Below are 24,936 nucleotides of genomic sequence, written 5' to 3' on the forward strand. Positions count from 1 at the left end.
TTATTTAGCGAGAAGGAGGCCAAATCTGAGACAGGGAAAAAAGTTTGCATAGAGTCAGAGCTCTCGTGGATTTGTAAAATCATCCACGCACATGGAAAGTATTGAACCTTGAACCTAAACTAAGGTCAAGCAAGTTTAGGGCTCGATACAGATGTTTCACAGAACTCTGGTAAATGAAGGTGAATGTTATTGTTAAAGCTAGAGAAAAAAACAAGCTATAAAAATGGTTGGTCGATTGTTTATTTTTCTTTTCAGTCCATTGTCGAGTTTACTTTGTCCCCCTTAAGCCCAGCACTGGTATTTCCTGCATCTGGGTGATGACAGCAATCTCTTATACACCACATAAAACAGATTTAGAAGTTTGAAAGCCACTCCTGGCCTGGTTTCTCCCCGGAAATATATCCCTCCAGCACAACAGAATATTTGCATTTTCCTCATTTGTCTTTAATTTATAAAAATACTAATTGCCCTCTGGTGTACAAAAAAAAAAAAAATTCATTGTAAGTGAAGTACCAACCCCTTCATAACCAGTGAGAGAGCTTTTGAACCAAGATTACTTTTTTAAAATTAAGTTACAGAACAATGTAACTGAGAAAGAGAAGTCCCTCAAGGAAAAGTAACATAATGACTTTTAAAAAAGATACTATGATCACTTGTTTTTAGCCAATTACTTTTCCTCCCTTCGTATGAATATGTTTGAAACGGTGCTCAGAAAAGGGGCCAAGACCTTCCAAGCGTTCAATGCCATGACAGAGTGTAGGCCAATATGGAAGAAATCCCCTTTCCAAGCAAGTTCTGACTAAAGGTGATAATATTATTGGCTCTGAATCTGGAATGAGTCTCAAGATTTGGCAAATGCAGGAGAAATGCAAGTTTGGAAATAATTTGGAAAAGTTAAAAACTTTTAGGAGATCCACAGTAAAATAATGCTGTAATAACAATAATAAGCACTTCTCAGTTGCAAAGAGCTTAGCATAAATAAGCTTTCAACATCAGAAAGTACAGAGGTGGTATTTTCTCTGTTCTACCGACAGGGCACATGAGCAAAGGGACTTACGGGGAGAGATGGCATCAGTATCGGAACAAATTAAAACAAGAGATGATGGGCCATGAAGTCTTGCGTTCAGAAGAGATAAAAGTGAGACAGGCTTCAAAGCTAAAAATTTAAGGATGGACAAGTTTGCAGAGAAGACAGGAGTAGTATCAGTATTTTTGGTCTTCCCAAGCTAACTACATGAGTAAGGAGGTTGCAGGATTAGCACACCTGCTTCTGTAAATCAGCTTTAAAGCTGGTTACTTGCTTTGTTTTCTCCACGCTCCTGCTGAAGTCCCAGGAATCCTGGTTCCAGTTCCCCACTGGTTTGCATCTTGGGTAATCATTAGTGCCTCGATTCATCAAAGGGCTCTATTGCATGCTTAAGTTCCACCACGCATAAGCGCTCTCAATTATCCATGGGTGGTTCAACCAGATTCAGTGGATTAACTATGCTACAGACAGAGAAACACTGTACCTGGTGCTACACAGAGCCTGTGAGGTTCTGGCAGGGCTCTGAAGTCAGGCTGGTGGTTCAAATGCCGTTCCTGCTTGAGCTATTATCATGAGACCAATGCAGACTAGTTTGCACCGTATCAAATTTACCGCTGTAGGACTCAGAGCACCAGGAAACATAGTCCAAAGACACCTGAGTAGCTCTGCCACAGCCAGGTCTGCATCGGCGTGGTTCACCATGGGTCATGCAGACCCGGACTGCCCTGAGCTAAATCAGCACAGCATCCCTGCACCAGGCCATCCAGGGTATACCCAGTATGTAGGGTACCCCCATGCAACCTGTAGGCCAGGAGATGAAGAGCAGTTGATTCCCATTAACTTTATTAAAACTGCCCACAAGTTCAGAAGGTTAAAGAGGTATTATGTAGCATTTTGCATTGGCAAAAGTAGCAGGCTATTTTTTATTTTTTAAACGTTTCACTTTAGAAACAGAATCCTCTAGCATCAATAACCGGCACCCAACATACTAAAAACATGGCAGTAACCAGCCTAGTGGGATATTTGCAAGGCAGAGAGTTAAAAACAAAGACACATGCAGCTTTTAGAAACAGAGAGTTATGGCAACATGAAGGGATTCAGACTAGCAAAAAAGTTAAATTTTCAGACAAAATGCACTGCACAGTCATAGGAGCAAGATCTAAATTTGAACGAGTTTTTAAAAGCTTTACCACTTCATTGTCCCATCGTTCTCCCAGCCTAACAGTGAAGAGTATAGGGAAGAAATAGACAAAAAGTGAATGAGAAGATTACATTTAAAATGCTGGAAATATAGGATAAAATCATAAATTGTGTACAGTGAGTTCTGTGACCTCAAATAAAATGATACTGTAGAAAAAAGATTCAACCTGATGACATGAGACATTAAGAAGGAATAGATGCTTGCATTAGAGAACGAAGAATGTGGCCATCCACTTCAAGTTTAGAGAGACAAAAATCATTATTTAGGGCAAGAGCATTTGTAGAACGATCAATAGAAGGAAACAAATTTAACACAAGGTAAATATCTGCAAACAACACAGGCAGCTGAATTACACAGGGAAAGGATCAAAACAATGACAAGTTCTAGTGAAGATTAAGTACGTAGAGACACGTCTGAAGAATTTAGAGGGCAGAACAAAGACAGACTAACTGAGATTGCTGGCACACTGATCCTGTGCACAGGATCTGGAAAGCATCAGGAAAGGCTGAAAGAAAAAAAAACACACAGACTATGGACAACTGTGGGAAACAGAACTGCTTTATGTACTAATGCCACAGTAATCCCGGGGAGGGGGTTAAGTGAGTAGTTCATGTAGTTGCATGGGCAGTGATTGCGGACAGAAAAATTCCCTATAAGAGGAGAATATATGACATGTAACTTAAGCAAAGACTGTCTCTGTACAAATACTATACAAGAAAACTATCAGCTATATCTGCAAATGTGCCACTGGATCAAACAACTAGCTAGATTCCAGCTGGGTTGTGGAACCAGCTGCAACACGATCACTGCAATTGTGATGAGCAGCAATATTAGATGGGAGAAATGTGACCGAGTGCTGGTGATGCACGGTGCTGCCAGTAAGAACATCATGAAGCAAAAGATGCTATCATTTGGCATTTATAGTAGATGACTCACAGGAGTACCACCCACCGCTGGGCAACGGGGTAGAGCAAGACACTGATTTGAATGCAGTACAACACCACAACTCCTTCATTTAATATCCTGAGGATGAATAGTCACTGTGGGTCATGCAGTGCTCTGGCTGAACACATAGGTTAAGTTTCAAAGACAAGAGCACCTAGAAAACAAGGTAGAGCCAAGGAAAAACAAGCTAAAATGCAGAGGTTTTTATGCTTTAGGAAAGCTGCTGAATCCAGCAACCCTGCAAAAAGGCACTGTACCTGTAGAAACTAGTAAAGACTCGATCAGCTGCCTTAGCAAAAAAGAGAAATAAAAAAAAAAATCAGGATATACACCAATTCAAAAATGCTGAGAAAAAAGGCATAGCAAAGAGTTCAAAACCCATTAGCACCAGCTGAGGCAATACTACCAAGATACATCCAGGGCATCTTTGTTTATGGTGATAAAAGTAGGTCTGGCACCTTGCCACATCTATTGGTTACCAAATAGAAACACCAAGGGCACCAGCCTTGCCTACTGTAAATTGGACCAGACATGAAAAGAGACTCATGTCTTAGTGTTGCTCTCATTGTAGAAGAAGATGTTAAGGAAGAGGCATTTTGGGACTGTAAGAACTGGTTTCAGTTATTCGCAAACACAAGTGGAGTAGGAGGCTGAAAACTGGTAAGCTGAAATGGAAAAGCAATACGACTTCCTGCTTTGGACATGGGGACTCAACGCTAAATCCTAAGAAATCCAAAACCTCCAAGAAACACCCAGACACAAGTGGGTAGAGTATTTGACCATCGTTCCAGATTTGATATGCATCAGCAATGTGATGCTTGCACTTAGTTAATACCCAGTAATGCACAGGGGGTGGGGGGTGGCGGGGAGCCTGGAAGTTAAAGCCCGGAGAGTGAAAATAGGCAAAGGCGGCTGTGAGATACCAGCTTTAAGGCACTACAAGCATGAGGAGCAGCCAGAGCAAAAACTTGAACAAGGAAGCCCAGGAACAAAGCTAGCCACCCAAAGACTTCTGTTAGTAATGCCTAGCAGATATATTAAAAAAAAAAAAAAAAAAAAGAGTATGTCAAATTGAGAAGGATCTAGCAGCTAAGACGGACTAGAGCAATCCCAGCAGTTCAAGCCCAAGGCGTGAATGGGTGCCTGGTCACCAGTCATAAGTAAGCAACAACCCAGCCTCCCCAGATAAACAAAAAAAACCCCAAACCCACCTGTGAGATCACCCAAGTGACTACAGCTCATGCACACATTTTATGTGCACCTGGATTTAATGACAGCCAAAGCCGCAGGACTCCTGTAAATAGTTATTCTCACTAAAAGTAGCTTCTCTTAGCAACACTGTGTCCACTCACGTTAATGCCCAGAATATTGTACATGAAATACCCACATGCTCTGTAGTGGCCACTGCCCCTTCACAGCAGGAGCCTCTTTCCTGTTTCCCAGAAGTATGTTTTGTATTAAAGGGGAGAGCTATAAAACAAGAGATTTTCTCTCACAGTTGTCCTTGTTGTGGCCAAATGTGTTACCATCATAGACCGACTAGTAACTGGGAAATCAATGACAAATACTGCAACCGTTGCTCTCCTGTACGTACTGCACTCTATGTACTTGTTTACATACTGTACTTGTTGGTACTCATTTGTTTACATACTTTTGTATGCAAACAAATCTATTTCCTATAGTAAAATTGCTAATTATACCTTTTCTTGTGCATTGCTAGAATATAAAGTTTCTTACATGTGTCAATTTAAGGGTCCTGCACTATACTGGGAGGTATCACTATGCAGTGCCTGTGTTACTGGTGTGTATGGTAGTACATGCCATGAAAAGAAAATGATGCAGAGCAACTAAATAGTCACCTATAAAAGCACTCACTACAATTGCATAAAGTTTTTCATAGACAGAAATCTGGCCTACAGCAGCCGTACATAGGTCCGAAGCCAATACCTTTCACTGACTGAGCGCTTACAGCCCCAGCTGACCACAGTGAGAGTGGTGTACGCAGTACCTTCAATTTTCAATCATGTGCCCAGCTTCACTGTGAAGTCTCGCATTCAGAGCTAACAAATTTCCATGTATACTGAGTAAATAACATTACCAAAAGTACATACATGCATATGCATAGTCTGCTACAATGTCAGATACATACTCCATGTTCAAACTGGGCTTAGTAATAAAATATGCACAATTACTTCACTAAAAAAATTCAACTCCCCTTGTCTCACTAGGAAAAATTTTCCGTCATTTTGAGCATGGGCCAGCTGTTAGGATTGTAATTAGACTAAAATGTAGATGTTACATGCTTCAGAGCAGCAGTAATGCAAACGCCAGCACACTCTGGTGAGCCCTCTTTGCAGGAAGCCAGGACTGTACCTCGCCAGAGGTCCTTCAGAGAAAGGCTTCCAACACAGAGCAAGTGGGTGGTGGATTTACAAACTACAATCTCTTGACATGAATGAATAACGTGACTTTACACTTGTGAAGAATATGACCTCCTCTCTATTCCACATATTTCTCCCTCCCTCTTCTACAGAGCTGAACCCTGCAAACAGACTGGAGTAACTGCAGCAGGTAATTACGAGTTATTATTGTTGCTTTAGAGTGTGCAGCTATTCGGTAAATTAGCATGTGATATTAACTAAACCTATTCATTTGAAGAACACATGAATCAGCCTCAAAGTAGCAATTAACAAATTATTCCTAACAGGTGTCACTTAAAAAGTAAGTCAGGCTATCATTTTTTTTCTAATTCACCAGTAAAATGCAGACTTCTTCCATACAATAAACACAATTTAAGCAGATGGTATGTTTTCAAAAGGCGCGAGACTTATACTTCAATAAATCAATGTTGTTGGATGTGAAGCCTTACACTGATAGTCAGCAGAAATTGTGGAGCGTCTCCTTAAGATTTAGGAATGATTTACTACGATGCTGAGAGAACAAGCCCAGGATCTAAATCTTGCCGATTAAACTCCATGCAATCCTGGGGGAAAAAAAAAAAAACCACCAACAAAACAAAAAAACCCCAGAGCTCTTGTTTGTCTATACAAAATGATCACTGACACCTCTGATGCTCTGTTTTTTCAAAGAGCAGCAAGCTATCACAAAAATATTGGGATCCCTGTTAATGTATGCAGCGTTTTTAATGCCCCATGGCAGAAACACATTAATTCATTGCCTTTTAATCTTGATCTTGCAAACTCTCGGTTCCCTGCACAGCTCCCCTGCTCTTCAGAGAGATATACACACGTCTGACTTCGAGTCCCTTGAGTTATTGCACGCTTGCATATATGAAACAAACCGACAGCTTAAAGATTTTGCTTGAGACCAAACACTGCTGCAGAAAGCATAGACGGAATGGATGTAAAATTTACGTAGGAGAAAACCGCTCCGAGGTCCTAAAATTAACTCAAATAGCTTGCTTTACAAGCCACATTTCACTGGGTTTCGGGTTTGTTTTGTTTTTTTTTTTCCCCGAGAGCTTTTTCGCAGCAGGTAAGGTTCGCCTCTGAAACGGCGTCGATCGATTTTTGCGCGTGTGCTCGCCTGTGCACCGCGGGCTCTGGCAGGCACCGTGGGCGCGCCCGCAACCCCCCGGCAGCGAGCGAAGCCGCCCCTCCGGCTGCGCGGCCACCGCCGCTGCGCGGGCGGGGCCGGCGGAGCCCCGCCCCCGGCCCCGCCCCCCGGCCCCGCCCGCGGCCCCGCCGCCAGGCGCGGGCTGGCAGCAGCCTCTGCTGGCGAGCGGGCGCAGGGAGGCGGCGCGGCGCGGCCCGGCCCGGCCCGGCCCCGCCCCCGCCCAGCCCGCACCGGCAGCTGCGCCGGTGTTTAAGGCCGAGTTGGGCTACCCGAACCGCGGCCGAGCGTCTTTGCGCCTGGGGGGAGTTACCCGGCCTTAAGGTACTGGCAAAAGCACGCTCGCGATGGCGGGGAGCAGGACTTCGCTTCGAAGTGCTAGGATTTTCTTCCTTCTGACTGTTCAGAAAAGGACAACGCCAGAAGTTCCCCCAGGTTTTCAAACTCCCGTCTAAAGAAACCTGTAAAAAGCAACCAAAAACCATGTTTAGCGATGTGAAGCGTGGGCAGATGCGCAGACCCTGCAGTCACTCTTAAAAAGCCCAGATAAGCAAAGACGACAAACCCGGACTTCACTGGGTAGACTGCAACAAATTACAACATAGGCGTATTAGTTTGGCTTGGTTTGGTTTGGTTTTGTACACAAACCACACAACTGAGAAGAAAAGCCCTCACACAGAGGAAGAGAAGATGCACTCCTATCAGTTTGAGGCGGAAAATAGCGCTGGAGCCCACTGGAAGTTGCTGGAAAGCAAACCCAATCCCTAACACCAACATACTCACTTGCTGTCTTAATTTGCTGGTAAAAAGAGTTGCTGAGTAAAGCTCATTTTCCAATTGATGTGATTAGTATAAACAATTTTAGCCTTCATTAACCACTATGTTTAGTTTTTCATGAGAGTATTTTTCCAAGCCTTTGGAAAGGCAGAAATTACAAGCATCTTAGAGCAGAGTCCCAGCACAACAGCAGAAACAGCAGCAATCTGATTTAATACCACGCCAATTTACTGCAAGATTTTTTATCCAGCTGGCACAGGAGAATCACCTAACCTGAATAATTTATTCCCTAAGAAAGCACAATCGCTACACAACCAGGTAAAGAGAACGTTAAAAAACTAAATGCGCTTAATCATCTTGAAAGTAAATTTGTTCTAATAGGCAAAAAGTTAAAAGTATAAACAAAAGTATTATATTGTAAGTAGTGCAACAATGTTTACAGCCAGAAAAGAACTTGTCTTTTGACACAAAACACCTTCACTGACTTACTGATTGATCTGAACTCACTTTTCCCTTTGCTTTGAAATTAAAGCCAACGTTTTGGAGTATTCTTTTCACGATAAGAAAACCTACCTTATCTTATGGCAAATGAACTTTATCCTGGAGATGTGGGAAGGGCTGAGAACATCACTGATTAGGAAATACCACACTTCCGCACTTCACCCCTCTTCCAATTCACCTGGGGCCGTTTCCTCCGAATTTTTTTCAGCAGCCTTAAGAGACAGAGCACAGGAGGCCACCAGAAGACGCTGCACTAGGAGCACAGAGCGGCTCTCCTTGTGAGCATGGCCTGCCAGAAAGGAAAATCCCATCTACCTTGCAAACTGGGTCCAGCTCATGGAGCAGGAATATTCACCCACCTACCACAGCTCCTACCACCACTGAATACCTCCAGAAACCTGCAAACACCCCTTCTACTCTAGTAAGCTGGTGTTTCCTGTCAGAAACACTGTAGCACACCATGTTTAGACATAATTTTGATGACCCTAGATTTGGGGGAATTCCCTGATATAGGTGCCACAGCTTGTGCTTACGCAGGGAGCCCAGGCAGACCACTTACCGAGAATGTTACAGGAAAGGGCAGGGCAAGGGGTTTGCCTTCCCCCTGTCCAGCAGGTACCAGCGCAGGGAGGACAGATGCATCCTCCTCAGTAGGAGTCAAATGAGTGGCAAGAGCTAACACAGCCCAAACCCTTCATGAAGAGCCTCAGCTCCCAGCAGGTCCCAGCTTTCTGTTCCAGCTGATGCAAACGGAGCACATGGTCAACCACTACCTGAAAAAACCATACCCACAGTGACAAGCAAGCTCCCAGCTAGGCCAAGCAGACCTCTTGTTTCCAAGTTTGAAGCAAAATTTACAATGAAAGCAAAAATTTTGGACAGAAAGCCCTGTAGCGGCTCTTTCTTGGTCTCCTCATAGGTACACATGGAGGGGAGGCAGTGAGCTGTGAGTTTCTCAATTGCTAGCAGATTCGTAGCTGTAACTTCACCTGCATAAAGTTGACCATCACACGGGTACCTTATAGAAAATCTAAAATACATTTATATTTATCTGAATTCTCCCAACTAGGCTACGCACAAACAAAAGTTAACAGTCAAGGGAATTCATCTTCTCGGTCACCATACCCACAAGGATTCACTGGGCCTTTTCCTTTTTTCTTTTAACTCCTCTAAACTTCTTTGACCTTTACTTACCACGCCAAGTACTCACTCTCTCTGTATTTATAGCTTCACAGTCTTCTACACTTAATAAGGGGTTTGGTAGTTCAGCACAGAGACTTTCCAGCCACCAGATTGGGGGCTAGACGCAAAGCTGGGTGCCACCTAGAACTTGGCTAAGGGAACTGCCAAGCAGGAGTTTGGTTTTAAGTGATAGCTTGCCCATCGTGCAGAGGCTTCCATTTTGTCTCAGGCAAACCATAAAATCCATGCAAACCCGCCTTACAGCATTAATGCAATAAGAATGGGACACACACTGTTTCTAACACTGATAATATTTGAAAATCTTGAGTAAAAGGAAGCATGAAAGCAGATGTGAAGAGAAAGGAAGAAAGAGACAGCATCACCTTTTTTTCTCCCACACTACATGCTCTGCTTTTTTTTTTTTTTTGCAATTGTACGTGGAATTCCCCTTTAAGTCAGTGCAAGGTTTTACACTGATGAGCAGCAGGGCTTTTGTGGCTGGCTTGGAGGAAAAATAAAACAAACAAATGAAGCACATATACAAGCTTCTCTGACAGAATGTAAATCAGATGTTATTCATCAGTTGTGAGTTATCATACCATAGTCAAAACAGGGTAGAGAGAGGAAAGTAATTCCTTTCTATTCTGCTAGTACCTTACTTTGGTGGCTAGAGTTTAAAATGTGCAATTCCTAATACTAGGATTGTTGTACTAAACTTGTATTAAGACTTAGGTTTACTGTAAAAGGTCAGCAGTTTCTAGCAGGGATGGATTCCACCTGTGGAGGCTGACTTCATGGCTTTTTTCAGAGCCTCCACAAAACCCAAAGGCTTTGAGAAAGCAGCAGATTTCACCCCGCTGTTGGCTAGCCTGACCCTGGCTCTACCCCACCTCCTGTTGCTGAAGCTCCCACTAGATAGGCTTCATCTTTCTCACTCCAAAAACGGACCAGAAAACTGGCTCCCAGCTCTTCCACCTCTCTATTAGTAAAGATTTGTTTATCCCTCTCCTGCTCTGCCATGTTGATGCATCCAGTCACCTTACAACTTCTCGGTCTCGTTCTCTAGGGTTCAGTCTCAAAGAAACATTCTGCAAACACTTGCTTATCTGAGCAAGGACAGAGCCCGCCCTTTGCCGACAGGATACAGCTTTTAATTTTAACAGTTAAGCTGAAGGCCAATTTGCTTGGTAAATTACTAAATGTCCAGCTACAAAGAGTTTGAACCGAAGGGGGAGATGCAATTAAAAAATAAAATTAAAAATAAAATCAAAAACACGCAAAAAAAAAAAATCAAAAAAGGACTTGTCTGCATGCTGAAAAATAAAGAGCGAGTCTGGCAAAAAGGAATATGCCAAGACACTTCTACATGTAAATTCTTAGCAAATGAATTTTTGGGAGATTGCTGACACAGGAAACAAACAGAACATCAGGAATCATAACATGCCAAGGAAACCTCTTTTTCATCTTGCGGAAAGTTGTTTTGCCTTAGCAGTATATATTTTAACCTCTAAGTGATCATACTGAAAAAAAAGCGTTACTTCTCTTCATTTTTCATTTTCTTGTTTGAAACAAAAATAAGTAATATACATTTCACATTTACACCCTGCTCTCCCCGTATACCTTTAGGTATTCTCAAGACAGTTACCGTGCCTAATTTCTGCAAAGGGCTCAGCCCCAGCTGCCCATGCCATACACGTACAGTAGTCATGTGGCAATTGGTTCCCATTAGGTAAATCAAATTTAAATTCTATCCCAAGACAGAGCACTTCAGTCACTGGCTGCATGCAGCTAATTGATAGACTCTGGACAGAAAGTGAAAGCTATGTTAGCAACAAGTTAGCCCAGTTTTCACTGTTTGCGGGTGAGAGGAAAAATCCTTATGATTTATTGTTAAGCCTCAGATAGTGGGGGTTTTTTCCCCTGTACTATAGCTATTTGCATCTGAAAGGTGTACCAGCAGTTTTTCTAGGTTCTACCTGTACAGAAATCACGAAGGAGCAAGCTGTGGTAAGTAACTGATAGAAGCAGACTAAAAAATCATCATCCTTCATTGACAAAACCTCAGACTGAGAGATTTCAAAGCTCCCTGGAAAGATTCTTCATTCATTTTTAGAGGATGCATGCAGATAAATTGACTAGACTTTTTTTTTTTAATTGCATTTTAGATATTTCTGGGATCTGTCTAAACTGTCCTGTACAATTTCTCAGCTTTTTAATTAATTTGGGAGAAAATATGTTTTGTCTAATTTCTAAGATTTTGTATGTCAACCAAAAGGATCTTGTAGTTACTCTTTTGACAAAGCAAGATTTTGCAATCTGTTTTCTCAAATCAGAAAGAGGTAGCTTTTGCATCTTAATTTGGTTAAAGAAATCGACAACACCCACTCTCATTTAGAAGATCCTGAACTCTAACAGGAGGGGTAACCAAATTACCAATTCAGTTCTTGCAGCAGCAAAAGTCATTAGCATTCGTCATGAAGCTCAGTTAAATGGATCCTACAATACCTAACAGCCTGAAATCCCGTTACCCTTGAAGCTGACAGCAAAAATCTCACAGATTCCAGCGGGTGCATCGGTAGGCTACAGCCTTCACAGAGAAACAACCTGGAGCTTTGTAATGCACATGGTAACCACTTTCCCAAGGACATATGTTATCTACATATGATCATATCCAGTCATAAATGTAATTTTCTTTGCGCTGGAGAGGAGGCGTCTGAACTGATTCACAGACGGTGCTGCCAGAAGAGATGGACAAGCCACCAAGAGACTCTACAGCAGTCTTCTAATAATGCCTGCCTTTTACAGAGCCTGACCTCTTTTCACCTTGTTAAAAGCAGTAAGTAGTAAGTAATAGACCTTGTCAAAGGTTACTCTGTAGAATAACCTCTGGAGATATTAGATAGAGGTGTCCAGAGAAATACCACAAAAAGGTGCTGACAAGGAAACCAAGGGGATTATGATTAGGAAGTGTGAATAAGCTAAGGTTTCAAACATACTCAGATTTTGGTTAGAAATGTTGAAGTACAGGAAGGAAATGTTCTACATACCATCAAGCCACCAAAAAACACACTTGAAAAGACAAGTGAAAGAGCCATCACATGGAGATTAAATACTCCACATGATTTAAGAAAAGCTGGAAGAAATGCAATTCCACACTTAACTAGAATAAGCAAGAATTTCTTCCTCCCCAAACCCCAGTATGTCTCATGATAAAAACTGAGAAACTAATTTGCTCAAAGACAAACAAAAAATCTGTACCTATAAAACATTAATTGTTCCTTCAGCTCCCTTTTAATCCATCCTTGAATATTCAAATTAATCTAACCTTTTATCAGAACTTCCAACAGATAATGCCCAATAATAGGTTTCCATTTAAGACATCCGCATTTCCCCTAAAGAAGAAATAAATAAAAAAAGACCCTAAAAACCTAAGCCAGTAGCATAACCAAGAAAGACTATCTCTCCATTTACTCCAATTTCTGAATTTAACAATTATTCAATGATTTAATTGAAAAAAATTCCAAGATATTTCTGACAGCATTCTTAGAGGACAGCCTCTACTAAATTTATTCTCAGTGAAGTTGTCGTACAAAGACTTGGTTTCTTTCAGCCAATTTTTTCTGATCCCATCAGTCGATTAAGCCAATTTTGCACTGCCCTCCAGGGAAGGCAGACATCTTCTCTGTCCCAGTCAGATCAAACCAGATCAGACCAAGTCTTAGGAAATATTCGGGAGATCTGGCCAACAAAAGGCCTCTACCCAGCCATTTGAAGTTCTCAACTAACACAGCTTTCCAGGATCCTGCCCCTGGTTTACACACACAGCGTTATATTGTGCAGACATGAAAGGTAAAGGGACCCAAGCCCCCTAAACTGAAAGCAGACAAATAAAGATAGATAAACATAAAAATGTTTGCATCAACCTGAAAGACTTGATTCAGCACCAAAAAAAAAAAAATAATCTCTGAAAGATTTAGTGCCTTGTGTCTTCCTTAATATAAGTCAATTTTCAAAGGTGATGTATCTCATTTTGAAAAAATGTTGAAATCGAGTATTTTGACTTTTTCACATATTTTCCTCCCCTTTCATTTTGGCTGAAGCTAGTCACAAAGTTTGATCTGTAACTGTGAACCCTTTCAGGCCTCTGCATTTTTCAGTGAATTTCTTTGTGTGAAAGTCTTTGGTGAATATTTTTTTTTCCTCGAAAAAAAGTCACCGGCCTGTCTGCACAGGACAGATGAACTCCCCTCCAAAGCTGCTGCTCACAGGATGCCCACCTTACCCCTGGCAACTGCTGCTTGATTTAACTCAGGATCAGATGGGGCTGCAGAGAAACCCTGTGGCCCAACTGTCTTCTCTGCACAACGGCAAGGAATTCCCCTCTGTGCTAAATATGGGGCTTGGCAAGAGACAAGAGCCTCTGTCAGGACCTTGCCACTTTAGAGGCCATCTCACATACACCATACTTGAAAGCACAGACGGCTCTAAGCAGAGTTGGTCGTTAGATGGAGAAATAACCGGCATTTTAATGTGGGCACCAAAAGGATGATGCTTTTTTAGCATATATTTTGAAGACGGCTATTAGGAAGGAATATGCTATCCGCAAAATTATAAAAGGCTAAAAAAGTACCGCTATTTGCATTTTCATTTAACTCCTTCACAACCAGCCTTTATCAAAGATCTGTTGTTTCCATAGCACTGAGCACTTGCTTTTACCTTTTTCTCCTCTGGCAGTAAGCTACACGGTTTATTGCTGTGTATCATTTACTATATACACAAGAGTCTATCCATACAAACCAGTTACCTGATTGCAGCCTTGGTTTTGCTCTTAAAATTTTGTGATGTCAGGCTACAAACAATTGATATTTTACAAAATGCGTTCTCCATGTGATGATACCTGCCCATTTCAGGTGCTACATAGCACTAAAGCCTCTGCAAACGTAGACGTGGGCATCTCCCTGTCCAGTATTTTCTAAGCACTGGAGCCAAGCAAGAGATTTGCTTGAAGTCTTTCTTGGGCTTTCTGAAGGCACCTGAACCCTGGTGGTTGGCAATTTTATTAGTGGGGAAAGGCATAAGGTGGCTTCCACTGCCACGTTTGCACTTGCCACACAGTGCATGCTCCCACACCGTGCAACATGGCCACGCGGCTCAGCAGCACTCCCAATGCCGCATCTTCCCCTGTTTAAAGAAGGGTGTTTCCTCGAAAGAAGAGGTATAACAAGAAGTTCATCGTACACAGCATGCCAAACCAACACTTCGCTGCAAGGCATCCTCGGTACATTTAAGCTATCTGAAACCAACATAGTAAATTCAAATTTAAAAAAAAAAAAAAAAAAAAAAATCTATTTCCGTGACTAGCCTGATAAGACAGTCATCATCATATCTCTGATTGTCCTCATTATAAATTAATTTAGCATTAATTACAATGCTCAAAATATTTCTCCTGAGCTTATTCTGCCCCTAAAAACTTTCAGTCTGCTGAAAAGCATTTGGCTGACAGTGCACTGACTAAAAACTCTGAAATGAAAACTGGAAGACTGACAACCTAGAAATAGGCTGTCTTAATATTTTGGAATACCAGCTTTTTGGCAAGAAAAATTGTATAGAATCAGACAGCACGAGAGAGAAAATACAAGACGTAGCATCCAAACTGCTACAGAGGGAGCAATGTTTTTCAAAGCATTTCCCTGTGTATCCTGCAAGCTCTAGTCAATTTAGATAATCCAGTAAGAGGTTCAAGTGTAAGGCCACAGTATAGCAGTAAAATAAACTATCTGGAACCCCTAAATTTTAGGGTATTATTAAGTTGATTGACTCATCTGGGATTCATTGACTGTAACTGTTTGTGTTAAAACCAACGCACTGTAATTTTTCACTGAGGAACAAAAAAAAAAAAGCGGGGGGCGTGCACGTTGTTTGATAGCTTATTTTTCACAGCACCTATTTGACCACACATAGCTGCATTCATTAATCCCAGAGCTTTTTAATTTAACACTGGGGAATACAAAATCATTCCTGATGATAACATTAAAGATCACTTTTAATAGAATAAAATAGGAAGCTGTCTCCCTATTTCATGTAATGTAACAGGCCAGAAGTGTTTTTCTCTGAAGCAAGATTTTTGTACTGTTAAGGTATGTGCAGAATATCAGCTCTTATTGTCACTCTTCATGTTGAAGGACTCCTTGAAGGCTACAGAATTAGAGCACGTACTTTTTTAGCTCTCTATTGAAGAGACAGAGGGTATCTCGATCTTTAACAAAGAAAGCTTTCCTCCGAAGAACTTGCTAGGAGTTTGAATTAATGAGGAATTAAGTTTCATCTCAGCAGTTTTACTAAACTTTGGAGAAAAAGGACACAATGCCACTAGTCCCCGAGTGCCCTCAATGCCCATTGACTTCAATGGGGATTGAGACGGGTCCTCCTTTTAGTTGACACAGCACTTTGCAGAATTAGATCCAATCCCCTTCCTCCTAAGAATGTATTTTTCCCACTAGCTGCCTGATTTTTATTTTACTTCGACCAGAGATGAAATTAATGTTGATGTTTTGGTGCTGACAACCTCCCTGTCAAATTATATAGTGACTTCTCATGCTAAAACTTGTTTGTTTTCACACCATCATCACGATGATCTCAGCACAGCAGTGCTCCGAGAATAATGGTTTAGTCAAACACAAAGCCAGCAGAAGGAACATAAAACAATGTGTGCTTATATAGGGCCTACATAAATAGTGCTTTTTAAAAATGTTTGGCAATGAAATAATAGTTGTGGGTTTGTTTCACTTTTTTATAAATTAACCTCTGGATTGTTAAGGGTCTAGAGAACCTTTCCACACCAGAGTGGTTATAAGGCCTAAAACTTTTCGTTACATCCTCCCACAAAACATTATATGCAGAAGTTGCCTGTTGAGTGCCATTAATAAACAACTGTGGGCCATACCCTCACTCCACACAGTTTCAGAGAAGTCAACGGATTTATACCAATTTCAAAAGTTACAGAGCTGACCCTGCATATCCTAGGTGAAATGAAGAAAATTGGAAGCGAGTGTACATGATTAGGGCTGGGGGAGGCGGGGGTTGTACACTGGACACAGTCTATTTATCACTCTTTACGATCTTTTTCTTACTCAAAATTCCCTGTTGATTGCTGTTTAAAAGGAATTAGAGTAGCTCAGGCAGTGATAAGATTTTTCCCAATTTCTGAAAGACTTTGTCTGCTCTCACTCATAGGTCAGCCTGGGAACTGTGCAAGATGCTCGAGTGGCCTGGGCCTTGCTTTCCAGTGCTGCAAACAAATACTTGTTTATTAAAACTGCAGGGCTACACTGTCTTCCCACTTCTTTCCCCCTCCATCTCTTTTTTTTTTTTTTCTTTCAAAAATGAAAAAAAACCCACACAAATCTCCACAAATAAAACATAACTGAAGTCTAAGGTGTTACTCCCAATTCACAGCAGCATCATTAAGAATGAAAATGCACAACATATTTAGGAGCAAAATTATATCCTGCCATGTATAACTGAAAAATCTTGGTGGGCTTTTCATCTACGTCATGCAAGCCTGAGGCCAGAGTGGTGACTGTCACAACCAAAGAGACACAGACAGATAGATGATGGAGAGTGCAGACTGCGCACCCACACATAAAGCGCGTGAGAGGAAGGAGAGTGCACGGAAGGAATATTAATTGAGCACAAAATAAGTATTCTCAATATCCCCCTGCCCCCTTAAAAAGTAGTCACAGGATGAGGAGAGCTACAAACATGTTCATCTTGGGGAAGCAGCCGTCCTTAACGTGACATGTCAGCCTATTACTTTAATAATGGGGTTTGCACAGAGCACAACTGATAGGCTACAACGAGAATAGACCCCGTGAATCTAATTTTCTTCTCAATGAGTGTTATTGCAGTCGGTAACTCCACAGATTTCAATAGAGTTGCTCCAGTGTTGTATCGGGGTGAGTGGAGAATTAGGCCCTACCATGATATTTTTTAAATCCACAATAATGTAATTCTCCTTACCCGGTCATAAAACCCATGGCTCTTTTGATCCTTTCTACTTTCATAGCAAGCTATTTAGAGAAACTTGTCTTTTAAAGGTTCACATCAAAATAGTAAATTAGTGCTTTCTCTCACTTTTTGTGATAAACCAGCAATTACTCAAATTTAACCTATTTTCATGCTTGAATCCGTGTACTGCTTTATTAGCGCTGAAGAGTGAAAGAGCAGTACAGGAATTGTAGAAAGTGGTTTAGCTTTTACATCATTCATTTTTTCCTCACTGTCTTTTTTAAATACTTTTCCATTGCACAGCCAGTAAAAGAAACTTACACTGTCCTTATTTAATAACAGGTGTAAGATAACCTCTAAGTGCTACACAGATACACTTAAGGATATGGAAGTGAGGAAAGAAGGAAAATTCCGTAACTTGTTTTTAACTACAGAATCTCTTCTTTTCCCTCATTTTGTGCACTCTCTGGGAAATGATGTAAGTCTCTACAGATGTTGATCCTGATCACTTCAACCTTAAAAAAAGTGTGCAAATGCCCCCAGCCCCACCCCCCCCATCACCAGCAAAAGGAACTTTTTTTTTTTTTTTTTAAGTCAGAAAAAAGGAAGTCGATGTGGTGGTTGAAATCCTCACAAACCCTTAACAAAGATTTCTTCTTCCTAAAACATTCACTCAGTAATGAAGTTAAACAGTAGGTAGTAAAAGATATTCCTGAATAAAGCAATTTATTATCTTTTTCCTACTCCATTGCTCAGCTTTTAGTCTCTTCAGGTTGTATTTTACTACCATTCCAAGAAAAGAAGTTTCCAATAAGTGAGGTAGGTATTGGCATGCCCAAATTTCTAATACAGACAGTGCTCATTTCTGGACAAGCACAATTCCAGGCTCTTTGCCATCACACTCAGGTCACCTTTGGAGTTCCTGCTGGGCTCCTAAAAATATTTAGTGACAAACTCATTCACTGACCTGACCAGAACCAAAAGCAGGCCCAGATTTAACCAACCAGCTAAAATTAATTTGGAGCAGTACCTATGGAGGTATGATTTACTATTCACAATTTGAAGCTCCTCACCTAGCAACTGACTATTGCTGTTGAATGTAAGTTTTTAAAAAAGGTGAGAGGTATATTTGGACTGGGAATAATGGTAGCTCACACATGACTGAATTACTGGCAGTTGGCTTGCAGCATCAAGGCACAACCGAGTGACCTACTAATATCATCATCCATATCTTGGAGCGCTCAGTTACTTATTTAGACAGAATACCACTCTACAGGTAATTGCCATACCAACACAGCACTCCAGAACTGAAAGATTTAAAGCACAATAAGAGAAAAAATAGAGAGAGAGTACAATATGGTAACATCTCAGTTTAGTGCTTACTGTTGTAGCTGCTCCATACAATGCATCCTAAACCCAATCTCAGATTCCATTTATTGTGCTACAGAGCCCCCTGTGTTGAGCGTCACCTATTAACTAGCATTACTTACATTTGGCCAGGAGGAAAAAACTCAGATGTTAAATCTAGGAACCACTGGTCCGGGTTAATTTCCCACATGAGCCAAATTAATTTCCGAGTACTTGCAAACAGCTCAGAAAAAGCTGGCTATGAACAATGCTGCCTTACATGCAATGAAAGAGTAACTCAAGGCACAAGCCCACAAAGTAAACAGGTAAAAAGGCAGCTTCTTCCTCTAAATGAGAAAAAGATCACCCTAATCAAATACATTTCTCTGTATTAAATTTAGGCAGCATGTTCAAGGATGACCAGTTTAAGCTCAGTACAACCCTGGACAGAAAACTTCAAAACACACAATCCTACTGAGATTGGGACCCAGCACTTCAACTGTATCGAAAAGTTCGCTCCGTGGTGGCACCCAAAGACAAGGCCCTCGGGAAGGAAAGAAATTGAGATGAGAGCAAAGCAAGCTGTTTGAGAAAATACTGCAAAGGACAAAAAGGCTGTAGAAACTATTTGTAGAGTTTATGTGGAGCAGAAGAAAGCTGAGGGTGAGATCAAACCATGCCCAGTTCCTGAGCTAACAGAGGTCTCAGTACCCTTGCAAGAGTAATGAAAACATTCAGAGTGAAAGAAAAGCAGAATCGACTCCTGATGCTGGCAAAGGTAATAGAGGATTTGTAATATTTTTCCCCAATTAAATTCAAATCTCATTCCTCCTGGCTTCTTCTAAAGACATTGCCCTTTTAATCACCTTGCCGAGTAGAGCTCTCCAGCCATGCAGGGCTGCACCCCACACCTTCAAACCATCTTACGTGGAAGGGTGTCACGACAGTGACATGAGCTGTCTCAAAAGACGAGATTATTAAAGCCGCACACCTAGACAAATACCACTGATGACAATGTTTTGAGGCATTTAGTTTGAAGTTGTGTGCAGGACTGACTTCTTGAACAAATTCTCAAAAAAATGTAAGACGGAAACAAGAACCAAAAGCAAAACATCTTTTAAGCTAAGGAAATTGTCGTAAGCTTTCAATGTTTTACTTTGAAAATCCTACAGCCTTCAGCAAAATCCTTGGAAAATCTCTTCGTGTTTATAAAATAGCATTCGATATCACCATCTAGAAACCTACAAACCAATGCAACCAACCCTTTCTAAACTCTCTAAGGGCAAATAACAGCTGCATTTCCCATGTGATGGCTAGTAAAAAAAAATGCTGACTCTCAGTATTTTTAATTACAGAGTAAAATAACACCTTAGTGAAAAATAGTAGACGTACTATTATTTTAAAGGGCCGGGGATGCCCCTTCAACGTGAGCCATAATAGGAGCAAACAATCAGTGCACAAACCAACAGAACAGCTCCTTGGATGTAACAAGACACAACAGCTTATCTGCTTCAACAAGTCTTTTCACCGCATCACCAAAATAATTATTTTATGTATATTATGTTGTGCTTGTTATGTACACGTGAGCCCATTTAAATAACTTCTTTGATTATATGTATAACCGAAAAAAAGTATCTCCATAACAGCATTTTGTTTTTACATGTCAAGTCTACAAAAGCTAATTTCTGTACATACTGCTGTAATGTGGCTAATGTTCAAATGCAGCATGATAAGATATTGTCTGAGATCATTGTTTTGTCTGTGTCAGAGAATACTACACCTTAAAAAATGTAAATTAGCATAGTAATATAAGTTTTGGTAAGAGGAAAAAGTGTTTTCATAGTCCTTATTCCAAACTATTGCTTTAAATTTGTGATCAACTTTGATCATTTCTCAAGGCAGAAAAATGCAAAAGCCCTAAAAATACTTTTTTAGGGCTAGAGCCCTAAAAACCCTAGAGCATTACAATTTGCAGAGCGCAATATATCATTTACCTACAAATCGGGGGGAGGGGGGTTCAGGGGTTAAATAGCATGCAGCATGGAGAGAGGGAGAGGACAAACCAACAGAAATTGTTTTGAGATATTACAGAGTGGCAACGACCTACCAAGCTGTTGGATCGGCCCTGGCGTTAGTACTTACGACTGACAGAATCTCAAAGCATTTTAAATATTTCCACTAGGACTCTTACGTATTCGTTGCAATGACAGTTTACACACGGAAGATTAAGCCAAATAAGCTATCTTAATTATGTATGTCTAGCTATTAATTTGGTTAGTATGAGATAACCAAAACCAAATTGAAGCAAAAGAATACCTGGACCTATGAAGCAGAACTGAAAGACCTGTTGCTTTATACATGTGTCCGTGTTTCCAGCAACTGCATCTACTGAGTAGAGTTTTCCTGTAACGAGTTACAAGAAAAATCAGTATTTGCGGGCCTTGAGAAAAACTACCCGTTTGTTCCAATAATAAATCATTGGTCCTTCATAACAAAAAAAAAATGTTTTAAGTAAAAACAGTTTTGCTCTTCTTTTACTGCAAAATCTTATCCAGAAATAATTTTCTCATAATATAGGGTTTATAGGAAAGATGGTCACTGGAATTCAAATTAAGCTTGAAAGACGGCTATTAATACATAAACATAGGCATAAGTCCTCAAAGCAACAGGTTTATAGAAAATCCAGAAAGTTAACTAACGGCAGAAATTAGAGACACAGGATGACAAAGATTAGAGAAAAAGTTGTTGATTAAATAAATTGTTTTAAAAGCAACAACAACCTTGCAAGAACTCTTCTAATGGTTAAGATCCTCATGCCTTGATTAGGGGCACAGAGACAGGTTTTTAAAGGGGGCCACAAGAAGACAAGTTAATCACCAAGTTTCAAATCATTCTGCAAGACTTACTGAGCTCACAGAGATTCTGCCCACACAAAGCTGAAAGGTTTAGTAAGTAAAAGCTGCCTTCTGAAGGCACCGTGAGATTGCCTCTCTCTTATCAACTCCAGAGTCAACTCTAGTTCTCATTGAAACAATCTTTCACAGAAGACTCCTCCGCAGTGCACAGGATAAATGTAAGCGATTGCAGCGTATTTTAGATTCTCAAAGTGAGGAAGTGAACACCAAATTAAAAAAGCACCTATAACTCTTCATCTGTGAAAGTTGTTCTGCTAAATGGTGATATAAATAAAATGACATGTACAATCTTGTTTCTATCTTTTCTTTTAATCTATAGACACGGTTTGCTTCCCTTTACATTCCCCGGGTTAAATTAGCAGAGGTAGAGCTTGATAAATTGAAGCTGAACTATAAATGGTTATTTTGGTGAGGGGGAAAGGGTTCTGCTTGTTCTAAATGTGTAAACTTTTAAAAATATTGCAGTTTTAACTCCTGGAAGAGTGCCATTCAATATTCAAGAGTGGCAGATGGAGCTTATTGCCTTTTTTATATGCCATTACAAAACTTTTTGATTTTAAGCATTAGCCTAACTACTCCTAGCAGTCTCCAGTTAAAGATGTAACAATAGGAGACTACAGCATTTTCTTTTTCATGCCATAAGTTCATTATTTCTATTTCCTGTTTCACTCAAGTGTTTCATTTAAAGTTTTGAAACTTTGATTATCTCCACAGATGCAAACAAACATCAATCCCAGGTAAGCTAACAGTACAGCAGAAACATCCCCAAGTCTAAGGACAGCAGTAGATACCAGTTCTTCACAATCCACCCATGATGAAGAGTAATGAGAAATCCCTGGTTAACTATCATAAAAACAGACTCCTTACCATTATCTGTAGAGTATAGTCAGGTCCGAGCTGTTTTGTTCAACCACCACGCCAACCGTTCTTTCTTTTTAGTGACTTTTTTAAAAAAACCACCTCACTCTGCCAGTGATAGCTGTGGTAAAAACTCCAGAGAGCTCTTAGGCTTCAGTAATTAAGGCCATCAGAACTGTACTTCATTAAAGCAGTATAAAACAGTTCAATCCAGAGTTACGTCCCAGGTTGTAGCTCTTTGCCCCTCTCTCGTTCTCTCCTTCTTTCTCTCACCGTTTCTTTCAGTAAATGAGACTAATCTTTCCAGGAGCCTTTAACTCACAAGATTAACTGACGTGGAAAATGTGACTACGAACTCGTAGCACTGTCTAGCCTCCAACCCAGCACAGAATCAACTTTGTTGTAAGTGTTGAAGGACACCTAGCAAGCTGCTACTTGCTAAGTTCATAACCCAGGACTATATACTTACTCCCAAAGAACAGCACTGCGCCATCTAGTTAGCTGCCAGCAGGCTCTGCTCTGCCTGCTGGGAGCGGATGCCTCGGGATGCAGGGCTTTAGCACTTGGGAACGTTCAGTTTCTTAAAGATTCAATTGTGGGTTTGGTTTTTTTAAATAAAATATCACTACTGAGATAATCCACATCTAGTGGATATGGGAAAATTTAGGCTATAATAGCGCAGCGAACTTCAACATCTATCTTTGATTTACAAGATAAAAGCAACTTTTAAATTAAAGAGCCTTTCTGCTAATAGAGCTTATTATGCCAGAGACAGGAATGATTTTCCTAGAAAGTTGTCCCTGTGTGCATGCCTATTATCTTTGCTTTCCCCCTTCCACTAATGAGCATTTATCTAAAGAGCCTGTTAATCCTCTGATGTGTGCTTCTGGTCAGAGGTAACAGTTTGAATAAAACCACTAATCACTTATCACTAATCACTGATCATTAATCACGCTTTTCCCTAGTGCTTTGCGACCTGTACAGCTCCCCTTAGGATTAAGGAGCCACAAATAAGTATTTTAGACATTTTTAATAAAGAATTTCCAGCTTTTGATACCAACAACCTCATTCACCACATGAAAGTTACAAAATACCGAGCGGGGACTTTCAACACTGTACACTTTTCTACTGAAAATGAACCATACCCTTATGAAAGTGTACCTCCTTCAGCAAAATCCCCACAAATTACACTACCTCTTTGCATTCGGCTCTCACCTTCCACCTCTCAATTTTCTTTCAGTCCAGTTTCTGGGTTATTTCTGCATGGCAGTGTCTTACAAGAAAGTTTTCTTCCAGCACTGTTGCTTGACACACTACTGCTTGTCCAAATGGCCAGACAAGGAAAGTCTGGTGCAAGCCAGCGGGTGAGTATCTCTCTGAAAACTGCACAGTCTCAAGGAAAGCCCAAGCAAGATGCTTCACAGTAATTATTACGCTCGCATTCAAGCTTTAATTTCATCTAGCTAAGCACCGTTTCTTACTGATAATATATGGAAATCTTCTCATCTTGCTGCTTAAGTTACTCCTAATATAGTGCTGGATTTAAAAAACCAGTAACATACGGACATTTCATTTTCCTTTATTCCTAACCCCCTCTTTGAACGACCTCTCTCCTTCCGACTGTAAAGCTTCTATTAAGCCCTGGAGATGAAGGATCACTCACCATGCTTGGCCATAAATAATAGAGGCGGCAGAGTTTAGCAAGTATTCCCCTTACACTCCTGAAGCTCTTATCGTCCCGAAAACTTCGCTGGGAAGAGAGAGACCCCTGTAAGAAAGGACCCGGGCGGGGGGGGGGGGGGGGAGCGCGGAGCTGGGGAGGGGGGCGACGAGCGGAGCAGCGGGGCAGAAAGGGGAGAGCGGGGCTGCAGAGAGGGGACCTCGTCAGCACTCCCCCCCCCGCCCCGGACCCGACGGCATCAGAAACGGAGCATCGGCCCCGCACCGGCCTGCAGCGTGACGTAAGGGCCGGGAGCAGCCCGGCAGCCGGGCTGTCTCACGGGGAAAGGCGGCCGCGCACCGCTCCGCGGCCCCGGCCGGCGGCTGCCGGCTCGGCGGGGCGCCCGGGCGCCGCCGCGAAACTTGTGCAGAAGTTCTAGGGGCGGCGGGGAGAGGGGGCGGCGGGGCAGCGCGCCGGCGAGCTGTCACTGCCGCCGGGGCACGCACAGGCGAGAAGCCGTCCAGCCCGCCGCGGGCGCGGGGAGACCGCGGCCCCTCCGCCGGGAGCTGCCCGCCCGCCCGCCCCGCTCGGGGCAGCGCGCAGCGGGGTGCTGCCTGCGCCCCGCGGCAGCCGCCCCATCCCGCCCCATCCCGGGAAGCGGCGCGCAGAGACTTCCCAAACTCCCCGGGGTGCGGGCGGGGAGCCCGACTGCTCCGCGGCTCAGCGGCCGTGCGCCCCCGGCCCCCCTGCCCTGCCCCGCCCGACCCTCCGCGGGACGCGGGGGTCGCTCATGCCCCCTCTCCCCGCGCCGCCTCGGCGGGGCACCGCGGGGACGGGGGACCGGCGCGATCCCTGCGCCCGGCAGCGGCGCGGCGGGGACTGGCGGTCCCGCCTCCGGAGCAGATGCGGTCGCGGAGGGAAGAGCCCCCGCGGCCGCAGGCTG

The 24,936-nt window shown here is 42.1% G+C and overlaps 1 protein-coding gene across 1 annotated transcript in view; it reads right to left on the reverse strand.

The window, feature by feature from the left end:
* CREB5 (cAMP responsive element binding protein 5) overlaps positions 1-24,057 on the reverse strand; it is a 260,153-nt gene extending 236,096 nt beyond the window's left edge. The window contains exon 1 of the mRNA XM_052799285.1: positions 23,997-24,057. Within this exon, the coding sequence (XP_052655245.1) occupies positions 23,997-23,999 (3 nt within the window). The 5' untranslated portion in view covers positions 24,000-24,057. The remainder of the gene's footprint in view (positions 1-23,996) is intronic.
* Positions 24,058-24,936: the final 879 nt, after the last annotated feature.

The sequence above is a fragment of the Harpia harpyja genome, chromosome 1, assembly GCF_026419915.1.
Source record: "Harpia harpyja isolate bHarHar1 chromosome 1, bHarHar1 primary haplotype, whole genome shotgun sequence".
Classification (NCBI taxonomy): domain Eukaryota; kingdom Metazoa; phylum Chordata; class Aves; order Accipitriformes; family Accipitridae; genus Harpia; species Harpia harpyja.